This window comes from Macrobrachium rosenbergii, chromosome 51 (assembly GCF_040412425.1).
Source record: "Macrobrachium rosenbergii isolate ZJJX-2024 chromosome 51, ASM4041242v1, whole genome shotgun sequence".
NCBI classification, from domain to species: domain Eukaryota; kingdom Metazoa; phylum Arthropoda; class Malacostraca; order Decapoda; family Palaemonidae; genus Macrobrachium; species Macrobrachium rosenbergii.
Genome location: NC_089791.1, coordinates 36,025,048 through 36,037,859, shown reverse-complemented (window position 1 = coordinate 36,037,859; position 12,812 = coordinate 36,025,048). Strand labels below are relative to the sequence as shown.

Genomic DNA, 12,812 nt, shown 5'->3' with positions numbered 1-12,812 from the left:
ACTGTCCTCATAGACAATGGGAATGAAACAAGATAAAAATTTTACAGACTTCATATCAGATTCCTGTTTGACCCATATATTCAGTGTGAATTTTAAGGAGGAAAAACTGGTATACGGGGGAGGGGGCCGCAGGACCTTGGAGGGAGACTTATAAACTAAGGTGGCTGGAACCAACCTCTTTAGCTGGAACCTTGACTGGAACAAATCTTGGAATGTTTTATAAAAGAAACAAAGGCTATCTTACATAGTAAAGTCGCTTATGTGTCGCCAGGTAGAAAAAGCAGCCCAGCCAGGGTTATTTAGCCATTTAAATCTTTCCCTTAAAATCCCTTGTTTATGGTTTTGCCCGATAACTGTCATTTGCTGTAGTTCCCAATTTGGCTCTCCATACTGTATTGTCACAATGGAAGTTTGAGATTAATTAAGCCAGTAGAGTGACTGTTGACCTTCTATAAAGGCCCTATGTCGACCACGCGTTGCGAAAACTGGTTTGACAAAGCTGGTAAAAAAAGATGCCACATCTTAGTTTTTTTTATAGGTTTCCGTTGGAAATATTTAATGTCAAATGCGTTTTCTTCAGTGTCAGTTTTAAACTCATGACTGTACTTTAGAAAACTTTCACTTGAGTGAGCTCTTCCAAGACTTTTAATCACAACAATGAGACCTTTATCAGAACGGGAATTCCTTATTCGCCTCCTTCTAACGATCTTCGAGCGTTTGACAGATTATAGAAAGATAAATAAAGGTTGTACCCTTAGAGAAACCGTAAACTGTCTGTATTATAGATTGTTAGGGAGGCTGATAATCCAGACCTTGGAGATCCAGACTTACTTACAGGATTTGTGGAATGACAGATACCTCATCTCCGTGACTCACACCCAGGATTAATGCCTTCACGAACAGCAGTTGGTCGACCAAACCACAACAAACCAAAATGGTCAAGCATGATCGAGATCAAGCGGGAACCAGATACAACAAATCTACGTCTGTAAAATTTTGAAATTCATTTCCTCTGGTGATGAGGAAAGTAGTCTTCGTAAAGCTAGCGCTTTGTTGGGTGAGTCGGTAGAGCTGCGCATTGTCACTCGATGGGCCGGAGTTCACATTCTCGGCCGGCTGATGAAGAATTAGAGGAATTTATTTCATTTCATTTCGCTAAATGTGGTTCGGTTTCCAATGTTGTAGGTCCTGTTGCTAAGTAACCAACTGGTTTTAGCCACGTAAAATAAGTCTAATTCTTCGCCAGCCCAGAAGAGTTTTCGTTAATCAGCTCGGTGGTCTGCAAAACTAAGGTATACTTAATTTAACTTAGTAAAGCTTAAGAATTTCAAGATTTAATCCACAAAAAATGGTCATATTCTACCGTCATCCAAATTGATAAAGGCTAATACTTAGAGTTTTGTATTTTTTGAAGGCAGCTATACAATTTAAATAATAATTTGTTTTCTTGATCAATTTTTGCCGATTATTAAAAGCCCTCGTAGTTTTCTAGCTTTTAACAACAATGGAACAATACGTTTCTTCTCAAACGTGGCCTAACAATTTTCCAGCGCTGCCAGTTCCTATCTCAGGTGCTAAGCTGACCTCAAGGCATGTAGACGTCGAAGAACCGGGACTGAACCAAGGTGTCTCTCGGTGGTCTCGACTGAACCCCCTTCTGGGAAAGGTAGTCGCCTAATCGTCCTTCATGTTGGTACTATTCTTCATGTAAATATTTTTTCAGTTCCCCAAATTAATTTATTTATATAAATGGAGAACTGTTACGTAAAAGTTTTGTATATATATAGATTTATTACTGTACATGTTATATATACAAAATAATCATGTTTGTTTTGACAAACCCTTATGAAGACTGTAAAACATAAATAGATATTTTTCATCTGGTATGGCATTCATGCAAATGTATCTTGTATATTGATGATAAAAACAGGTACGAAAAAAATGAAATATTGCGATTAAATGACAAAGCTGGAACTAAGTCTGTAGAGAAAAGAACATATAAGAATAGCAAAATGTTATGAATACTCTTGATGGAAAGAAACGAGGGACCATGTTATGAATAGATGATGAATTAAATAGCTGCCGATAATACCATTTTGTGTAACCTATGTATATTTGTGCCATGCTTCTGCCATGCTCTCTCTCTCTCTCTCTCTCTCTCTCTCTCTCTCTATATATATATATATATATATATATATATATACACATATACAAAACATCAACAAATGGGAGCGCTTTTGCGAGCTTGGAATTTACAAATATGAAAAGGTAAAACAAAAACAAGTAAATGAAAACTGCATGAGATAATCCCAAGAAAGGTCCAAAAAGAGATTTAATAAGGCCTATATGAAAAACAGAGACCTGGAAGAATGGAAAGATTTTCTAAGGAAAGTCGAATAGGCAATAGGGAACAAGCAGAAGGCTATTGCCCCCAGGAGATAATAACAGACGCACGGCTTAAAAGGGGTAAGCGGGTATGGTAGGCCTAAGACTCACTAAGACTTATTATAGTGGGTCCTGGATAGGCCTTTAAAACTCGGTCCTGGATAGGCCTTTAAAACTCCAGAGAAGTACATTTGGCAACGCTGGGGACAACGCCTATAACGCCGTGTAGGAGCCGAAAGGGTTTTTATAGGCGGACCAAATATGCGTGGAGTCACTGGGGCCTTCTACCAAACTTTAACCCCGAAACTGTGAGCAAGCAGAGGGAGTGCAAAAACTCCAGTTTTGAACTTTCTGTTCATTTTTGAAAGAGCAAAAGTCAAGCAATGAGTGTTTGCGACTCAAAAGAAATACTGTCCTGACTGAAAGCCTGTAGACACGACATTCCAGATACATGTAAGACATCACTTCACCTCTCAACCACTGCCGATTTCGAGGAAATTGTAGGCCTAAACTCTGAGACTGGGTCTAGAGAACGACAGAGAATTTTTGTTGCCAGAAGGGAATGTTGAATTTAAATGTTTCTCTGATCTTTGGTCAACCGATGACTAATGAAGTTTATCCAAAACTGAATATTTTGTTTCTGCCGGGAAATCTTTGTCATCGTGAAGTACGGAACCAGAATTCCTTGTCTGTCATATTTCGTCGGTTATCGGTGGTCTTTATAAGGGTTAATTCAGCTTTCCTAAAATACTTCTTAACACGTAATCACTTAACAGCCCGACATAGATATCTTCCAGCTGTCTAGTTATCTAGAAAGATAAATTTCTTATCTCTTCTATCACAGCACAGTGTAATGAAAAGACTCGTAACACAGTATTCAGAACTTATATGTCCTTAACGTTTTTTACTCCAATTTTCATTTTGCAGTTAATGCATACATAAACAACGTACAAATGCACACATGTCAGAACGTAAGAATGCAGAAAAATGGTTTGTCTTGGCATGAATATACAATACATTTTTTTTTCGTGAATTTGCACAGACGTGTAGATGCGGGTAGCCGGCAAGCCAAGATGAGTAGGCCTATCTTTCGTCCGTGAAGGTCAAGCTCAAAAATCCTGTAAAAAGAGTCGCGCCCGCCGAGACGAATGTACATACTTTCAAGTCTTCTGAGAGAGAGAGAGAGAGAGAGAGAGAGAGAGAGAGAGAGAGAGAGAGAGAGAGAGAGAGAGATGACCTTGAGTAGATAATAATAATAATAATAATAATAATAATAACAGACTAAATGGGTTGCTTCAGCGATCTCTCTCTCTCTCATATATATACTGTATATATATATATACACATAAAATTCAGTATGACTACTGAATATGCTACCGGCGTTGCACCTTATGAGAATAAAATTATTGTGTTGCTACATAGTAAATAGAACATCTTAACTTGGTTGACAAAATGTGAGGAAACAGATTTATTATTATTATTATTATTATTATTATTATTATTATTATTATTATTATTATTATTATTATTATTATTTAGTGATGCGAAGTGATACACATCGTATAAGGTGAAAACGTGCAGTTATTCTGACGAAACTCGTGACTGTTGAGTGATTCTCATCAACTTGTTGAGAAACGCACCGTGATCCATCATTCGCTAACAATGAAATTCACTTGGTGGAATTCGTCTAATACGTAACTGACCAAGGACATCTTACATTATAAAACTTACTAAAAAAAATCAGTTGCGTAATATATTCAGTTATCAATTGATTAACACATTCATCAAGCCTAATGAACTTTCGCCGTCGCCGAGTGGAACCCACGCCTCTTTAATATTGTTTAAGAAAGTTTGACCAACGAAGCTTTCTTTTTTTTCTTAATGTTACTTTTAGGTTTTTAAGCCTTAGGCTGGGAACCGAAAAAGAATCAGATACTCAAATAGATAGATGCGATATCTCGCAGCTAATTGTGACAATATTATCATTGGCTCGGCAGCTAACCAACCACATATAATATTGATGGCATCTGTCGATATTTATGTTAAGTATTTTACAATAAAAAACTTGATGGCCCTTCCTTATTTTGTATTTTCCTTACGGAGCGGGATATAAAAAAAAAAAAAAAATTACGGGCCGTCAGTGGCATGCGGTAAACTATTATAGTAATCAAAGCGAAGACGATCGCTCTGGCGGTACTTGGCATTTCAATCTCCTAGTAACAAGAGCGGATGGAGCATCGGTCGGACTCGGTGACTGGGGTCCTCGATTCGCTCGAGTCAGTCGACTCGATCTCCGTCACCGTCAGTTTCGGTTTCACTTTGCCTCTGGCTCTGTAGTGAGTGGACGGTGCTCGTAGGATAGGAACAACAATTGTATTCGTGCGTTAATGCCTTCACGAGAGAGAAAGCTGTTTGACTGCCTGTAACCAAGCAAGTAACAAAAGCGAGAAAGTTTTCTGTTTAGCAGGTAACGCATTATATATGTTAAGTATAATGGTAATCTCATATTCAAATAAGCCTAAGCCAGTCCTCTTGACTTGAGTCGTGGTGTATTACTGTGATTTTCGTTCCGTTAAATATTTTCGTTTTGTCATTGGTATAGAGCCATTGCTTATACAAGTTGTTGTTTTTCACTTGAGGGGTATGACCTCAGTATGACTCAGTGAGAAATACAGCTTTCTAATAAATCACGGGATTAAGATTTTTTGAGTTAGATGCTCACACAAAATATCAGAATATATCTCGGCCCATAGAATCGAGGAGTAGGCTTCGGTACATGGAATTTTGTAAATTATTATGGTTCGGAGTACAGAGAAAATGCACATCATACACAGTAGGCAATTGTATTTGCGACGAATAAACACTGTATCTTTAGGTTAAAGTTATTTTTGGCCAGAAGAACTGGCAGTAACATTTGCGTTGAGAGACCTGTGGACGCGTGAAGAGTCAACCAAAACAAAGAGCGTGGGAGTAGTAAGGGCGAGGTGAATGATTGGCCCCTCTCTCTCTCTCTCTCTCTCTCTCTCTCTCTCTCTCTCTCTCTCTCTTTGAGGAAAGGCGGTACTTTGTTTCCGAAGTAAATATACGGATATGCATTTAACAATTCCCAATTATCGAACCAGAAACTTGTGTATCCTAAGGGAATAGGAATCAACACCGAGGTACGGCTTTATGCATCTTAAATAGTTGAAGTTAAATGTGCCAAAGGAGTTGTGACGAGTTCCTCCCCCCAGGAGAATGTAAAAGCAAATGCCAGTTAATATCATGCCGGGAATGTGAAATTACTTTGTATTGATAGCACGTTATTTTGCCATTCACTTGGCGCATCGGTATTGCAATGGAAATGTGTTGCTTTACATTTGCTAAGAAATGATTGATTGATAAATTAAGCAGATCGTTACTACTCCAGCGTTTGTCATGGAAAAAGTAACTACCAGATTCCAGAAAACCCTTTTTACCTGCAATGCAACGCATAGATTTTTGTTAAATTAGAAGTATGTGGATTCGGAAGCTGAAAAAAGTAAAGAAATCGGCGTATGGGTATTTCCATGAAGTTGGGTTTTGTTTATTCCCCATGTGGACTTTACTTGACATGCATGAGTAAAGATGTTTGTATTTATGTTGTCGATTTGGTAGCCGGTTTAGGTTTAGATGGCTTACACCAACATGTGCTCCTACCCTAGACTATTAGAAGTTTATAGATTTGAATCTGGTGCTTGACAGCGGAGAGTCTGTTCTTTATTAAAGTGCTATTGAAGATGAAAAGTATTCCTTAGTACTTTCAAAGGCATTAGTAAATAACTGTCCTTATTTTGGAAACAAATTTTATGCAGACTTGGTGTTATGGAAAGTTCTTTAACACAGATCTCACAATTCTTCGGTATGTCGTATGTGTAACTAGTCAAGTAGAGAGAGAATGTTTGCAAATTGACGACAAGTCTTACTGCTTTTAAGTCGGCCAATTAGTATTAATGAAAACGTCCATTTATTCCTTTGAACTTACCCGTGGAATGTTATGTTGTCGTAAATTTCCGCAATTTGACTCCTGATTAATGCTTTCCTTGAACTAAAATACCTGACATGCAGTGTCCTGATGTGTCCACATAACCGGTTAAATCGCCCAGCTTCTCAACGAGCCTCACATTGAGACTTCTCGTCTTCATACGTACGTAGACCATCTTCTTACGTAAGTCAAAATCAACCGATTACCACTGATTTAATAGTCCTTGTAGACTCGATGCCTTAGAGACAACCCTTCATTGACGAAACCAACCTTAGCAATCACTGGTCACTGAGAAAATCGCACCGCGACAGAAGTAGTCTTGAGATAGAATTGTACTGTAGAGTGCAGGCGTCCCGGAATGTCATATGATAGGCTGATTTGTTTGTCAAGCACTGTTGTTAACTGTATGGAAACCATTTGATTATTATACCTTGGAAGCTTTTTTTACTTTCTCAGACTCGTATACTTCATATACGTTCCAGTGATTAAAAATTTGTTATATCTGGGATTCAGTTCATTGCTTAGCTTACACAAATTAATCCCCATTCATTCTATATAGCTTCACTTATTATTCCCAATTTTATCAATGCTTACCTCTTCACTTTAAACGAAAAGCGCAATAATAATAATAATAATAATAAATGGTTTCATGCTCACAATTTACCTTTTAGATGTGTTTCCTTTTGTATAGATTAATTGTGGCCTTATACCAGCACTGTCCTTGTTGAATTTCTAGAGCTTCTTCGATATTTGCAGTTGTTTTTCCGTGCTAAAATTGTCTCAAGACACAACTGCGTGGAGAACTTGCTCTAATAAATGAAGCATCTCTTGAAGCTGAAATGCATATTTTTTTTGTGTGTGTTTATCTTTGCATTGAAAATTCTTATTAATGTTTCTTCACATTTACTTAAAGTCATAATCATCATCAAATTATTTTCAGGGTAACCCGAATATTTAACCCAAATTATTATGATATGCACCTATTTTTTTAGGACCAAAAAAATGTCAAAACCGTGAAAAAATAACCAGTATGCATATATCACTATTAACTGTAATACTGTCAAACAAAATAATTATATCAGTTTACCTGTTTATCAATTTCCGATCTATTTCATTTCTTGTCCCTGGGGCATCAGCTTCAAAATGGCGGGCTCTGTGACGTGTAAATTTTCCTTTCCTATGCTTTTGAAAACAAATAAGGTAAAAAATGGTTTCTTCGGCGCAATCGAGTTTTCTGTACAGCCGCTGCAGCGTATAATCAAGGCCACAGAAAATAGATCTATCTTTCGGTGGTCTTGGTATAATGCTGTAGGAGCCGTAGCCCTGAAACTTTAACCACGGACCGGTGGTGGCATATCCTATATCGTTGCCAGAAGCACGATTATGGCTAACTTAAGCCTTGAATAAAATAAAAATTATTGAGGCTAGAGGGCTGCAATTTAGTATGTTTGATGATTGGAGGGTGGATGATCAACATACCAACTTGCAGCCCTCTAGCTTCAATAGTTTTTAAGTTCTGGGGGAGGACAGAGTAAAGTGCAGATGGACAGACAAAGCCGGCGCAATAGTTTTCTTTTACAGAAAACTAAAAATACGGTAAAAACGGAAGTGACGACGTTCATGCCATTTAATGGCGCTTTCCCCTACACTGATCTTAAAATATTATCAGGCTCTAATCCGGTATGGCTCTTAAAAGACGCGAGAAATTGGGAAAAACCAATTTGCCGCTGTAGCTGAGGCCAACTTTCTGCCTGATTTTCACTGCAGATTTCAAAATTTCAGATTGTATAAGGAGCAGTGGCATTTGAGACACATTTTGGAAGTTTTATTGATTTTCATGGACAGTTAAGCTATCCGGTTATATCTGGTTTCGTTATATAGTTCTTAAAGTAATTCATTTCCATAAAATATTGTCAGCACTGCGCCCCTCTTATGGTATGTGCCATGAACCGCTACCTTGCTGGCCCTGCCATCAGTGTGTTATGCAAAGTAATTTTTTTTTTTATTTTCCACCGCTAGGTGAGGGGCCGAAATATCGAAGATGAGCTGGTACGACACCTTACGTTATCACGTAGGACCACCATTGCTTATGGTGACGACAACAGTCGGTGTGCAGTTCCTAGCTCTCGTTGGGGGTGATGGCACGAAGGCCTGGAGCCTCTTGGGAGACGCCCATTCTTGGACCATCGTAGGCCTTATGCTAGCATGGGCATTACTCTCACTCTGGGTAAGTTCTTCACATTTTCCCTTCCATCTTTGTTCTTGTCTGAGTAGGATTCACCTTATATTTCGCCAGGCGATTTGGTTTTTCAAAGAATGTTTGGGCCAGCCCTAGGAGAGCTGTTAATCAGCTCAGTGGTCTGGTAAAACTAAGGTATACTTAACTTTTGTTTCCTTTGTCGTCACTCAGGTGCCAGGGAAGGAGTTTTTAGGCCCAACCACCTCATATGGATACACTCCCAGATACAAGGCAAATGGTCTGCAGTTTTTCACTGTGAGCCTCATTACTTTCCTCCTGCTGCTGTACATCAGACCAGAGACTGCCCTGGAACTTGTTGACCATTTTCCTCAGGTGAGTGGCAAACTTTTTTTTTTTTTTTTAGTTTTCGTGTGTTTTTATGTTTTGTTTACTGGAAACAGAAGTCAAGAGTGATTTATACAACAGTGCACATTGTACTTGTTTAGAAAATAAGACGCAATGAAAATGCTTAGTATGTTTAAAATGTTGGGTTACTGTAACTATTACTTTGGCGTTTGTCATATTTTATGCATGATACCGATATTATCAATGTTATCATTTATGTCCTTGCCAAACATTGCTCTTGGGGAAGAAATGCACGAGACAGAAACTTCAAGTCTTCTAAAGGTGTAAGAGGGTCTGATACGACAGCTGTTTTACCAAGTTAGGTTAAAGAGTTCGCGATGAGATTTTTACAAGTTTGAGCCGGATTACTGAAGTTAAAACTCCCCTCTTCAGAGGGGACATTGCCTTCCAAAAACTGGTCTCTTGCAGACTGTGTTATCAAGGCTACTGAGTCTGGACTGCACACAAATACAGTGATTATGAAACCTTTATCTCGACATTTTTCCGTCAAAAAAGGATAGTTTCTAATTTAGTATAGTTGTCCATAATATAAATTTATACATTTACGAAAAAGATTACTCTTGTTAGGATATAAATCCTCAATCTACCAGACTCTCCTATGATGATTTAAAAATAGTTTAGTTAAGAGTATATAATATATGTTTTAGGTTCATTCTGACTGCGTCGAATTGAAAACTTCCTGCATTACACTATATTATTATCTGTATTTTATATTTCAGTTCTTGGCATCGTGCAACGTAGTTGCCTTTATCCTTTGCATTTACCTGCTCATCCAAGGAAAAGTTGCTCCTCAAACCCAGGAGGTGATTGAACCGAAGCCCTTCATGTACGAGTTCTACCGGGGTATGGAAGTTCACCCCCGCATCCTTGGAGTTGATGTCAAACAACTCACCAACTGCAGATTTGGACTGATGGTTTGGGAGTGGCTTGTGGTGGGCTTTTTCGTAGCTGGCTGGATCAGGAACGGCTTTAGTCTGGCTCATTTCGTCTGTGCTGCCCTCCAGACGATTTACCTGGCTAAATTCTACTGGTGGGAAACGGGTTACTTCAATACCCTGGACATCACCCTCGATCGTGCCGGATACTACATCTGTTGGGGATGTCTCGTGTTTGTTCCCGCCTTTTACACGTTTTCCTCGTACTACATAGTTGCTCATCCACCTCAGATCTCTACCACTGGTGCGCTGGCTGTCTTTGCACTGGGGGTGGCCTCCATATTCCTCAATTACCGCGTTGACTGGGAGAAAGAGTATTTCAGAGCTCACAACGGCAAGTGCGACCTGTGGGGGAAACCAGCCACGTACATCGAAGTGACCTACGAAAGTGTGACCGGAATCAGACATTCCAAACTGTCGACTTCAGGGTTCTGGGGCACTGCCAGACACCTGAACTATGTCTTCGAAATTTTGTCAGCTGTGGCATGGTGCCTTCCGGGATTGGGCTACGGGGTGTGGCCCTTCTTGTACGCCATTTTCTTGACAGTGCTTCTCGTCCACAGGGTATTCAGGGATGAAGAAAAATGCAGCGCTAAATATGGCGTCATGTGGGAGAAATACTGCAGTGCTGTTCCTTACAGAATGGTACCCGGTATATTTTAACTCACCTTTTGAAAATGACTGGCAAAACAGAGAGTATTTTGCTATACTATTGTCCTGATTCCATGTCGTCTTTGCCAAGAGTATTTTCTTAAAGAGCCTGATGTTTATTTTCCTAACATTCAAGTGAATTTTTAAACATAAGCTGTGTTTTAAATAGAACATGTCATATGTTCGGTGCACAATAATTCTTCGGGAGTTGTGATGCATCGCATAATTAACTCCTATAGTTTGTCGTTGGTAAGCCTTGTTATTTTTTAACATTAGTCGTAGTGATGAACTAACATATGTGTATCTTGTTGTGTTCTTCAGTGAAGTAGTTGTTAAGTGTGATCAAACAAGTTCTCAGGGTTTTAATGTGGTTTTCGTTTTTAAGTTGTGATCTGAGTATGAAATGATTGTCGAGTTTTCAACAATAACAAAATGTAATTAAAAGATCAAGCAGGGTGTATGAAGTTTTAAGCATCCTCTCAGTAGCTGGGATTCCAGTTGTTCAGAATATAATGAGCTCTTTGCGTGACTTGTATTGTCATTGAAAATAATGCGCACCCTTACAGTAGGCCTATAAGGCCAGCCAGCACAGTCTGTGGGAACAGGACAAAGACCACGCAAGTATTTCAGTGTGTGGGAAAGGATCCTCTGAGCCGGTTGGCAGTAAAACCCTGGTCAACTGATTGCTGCTATGCTAGGAGGCAGTGGAAGAATTTAAGAACGAAATTCTGAGAATCGCGGGTTCTGATTCCAGGTCACTCTTTGGAGGAAATAGTAGAAGCCATACAAATTCTTATGAAACTGCCTGTGATTGTGACCTAAAGACAATCAAGGATAAAAGGCGTGTATTAATATTCAGTGAATGGTATGGTACAGGCGACGTGCAACACAACGAAGAAATAAGAATAATAAAGCAAATAAAATAGCTAGGTGTTACAGCTGCCAACTCTGTGGATTGCTGTTATCTTACTGGACCAAACTTTTAACTCAGTTCTCTTAAACTTAATGGGTTTACTCAATGATGCTTGCCCATTAATTTTCCTTAACAGGGTTTCTGGATTTCACTCAAACTTTTTCTTATTCTTCAAATGGAGGAAAGTTACTATTCCTATATAAAATGATTTATCATAATATGGCCACGGAGGAAAATGTAAAAAAAAAACAAAAGCAACAGACTGAGATTGGATTTTGAAAACCTTGGAAACATTTCTGCAGCATCAAATTCATTTAAACAATATGTATAGCAGGGAAATCTCTCATTCTGGATCAAACGGAAGATCGACGTCGTAGCAATTATAGGCCAGAAGAAGTATACCAGAGATTAGGGCCTTAATCGCGGTGTCTTCGAGGCAGGGAGAAGCTAGACACAGTCGTGTAGGCCTTATCCCTGAATGCCTTACAAGGTGTAGAGACGCCCGGCAGCCATTAAATTATGGGGAAGGGTCCGCGGGGTGTTGGGGGAGGGGAGAACCTTCTGGAATGCTGGCTCACGTATACACACACACACACGTTCCCCTGTGGGAATACAAAGAAGGACGACTGTAAGGGATTAGGAATTCTTCTACGTCTTTCTTACAGAGAAAAACCACCCATTTCGTTACTGTACTTAACAAAGTCTAGACTTGGTACTGACAACGTAGTTTTAATTAACTCAAAAAAAAAAAAGCGCGTACTGAACGTGAGGGTTTATTTATTTATTTTTTTACTAAAAAACAAGTCGATTTCTAAGATGTAGACAGGAAATCCCTTTCGACAGATGAGTTGAAATTCAAACACCTTGGGGAAGGGGGATGGACGAAGAGAAAATGTGAGGTCAGTTTCGAAATAGCACGGGTCCTTGGAGAAGACAAGATTATGGACAAGCCCACTGCCACCCAGATTAGAAAAGAAAACCCTTTCAACATCAGATTTTGGTATCTTTATAGGCGCACGCCCGGCAGAGAGTTTGCTAATTTATTCCTTAAGTTGTATCTGTCCTTTGTTTCCTTAATAAATAATTTTATCTTTGAATGAGGCGAATGACCAAAAACGGGAAGATAGAAAGGAAAAGAATAACGCCATTTTCAATAACGTGGAAAGCAAGCTAAGACACTATCTGCCTTTTAGGATGCTCAGCACGTACGTACTCCTTCCAACACACTGACATGGCCTGCTTGTTGTAACTTCCTTGAGATGAAAGCAAAAGAGATTGCCAGGTAAGAAAAGAGCATTACTTTCAGTGAGAAAAATATCA

General features: G+C 39.1%; 2 protein-coding genes across 4 annotated transcripts in view; one reads left to right on the top strand and one right to left on the bottom strand.

Annotated features, from left to right (window-relative positions):
• The window catches only part of LOC136833306 (toll-interacting protein-like), a 34,555-nt gene extending 28,050 nt beyond the window's left edge, over nt 1-6,505 (bottom strand). The window contains exon 1 of the mRNA XM_067095262.1: nt 6,461-6,505. Coding sequence (XP_066951363.1) covers nt 6,461-6,490 — 30 coding nt within the window. The 5' untranslated portion in view covers nt 6,491-6,505. The remainder of the gene's footprint in view (nt 1-6,460) is intronic.
• On the top strand, nt 3,970-11,037 carry LOC136833305 (uncharacterized). 3 transcript variants are annotated; one of them, XM_067095253.1, is made up of 4 exons: nt 3,970-4,852; nt 8,408-8,615; nt 8,799-8,960; nt 9,713-11,037. In XM_067095253.1, exons 2-4 carry the CDS (start codon nt 8,430-8,432, stop codon nt 10,589-10,591), a joined length of 1,227 nt encoding a protein of 408 aa, XP_066951354.1. In that variant the 5' UTR covers nt 3,970-4,852; nt 8,408-8,429; the 3' UTR covers nt 10,592-11,037. The 3 variants fall into 3 exon arrangements, with proteins under 3 accessions (XP_066951354.1, XP_066951355.1, XP_066951356.1); XM_067095254.1 differs by having other exon boundaries at nt 4,626-4,815; XM_067095255.1 differs by having other exon boundaries at nt 4,626-4,819.
• The last annotated feature ends 1,775 nt before the right edge of the window (nt 11,038-12,812 follow it).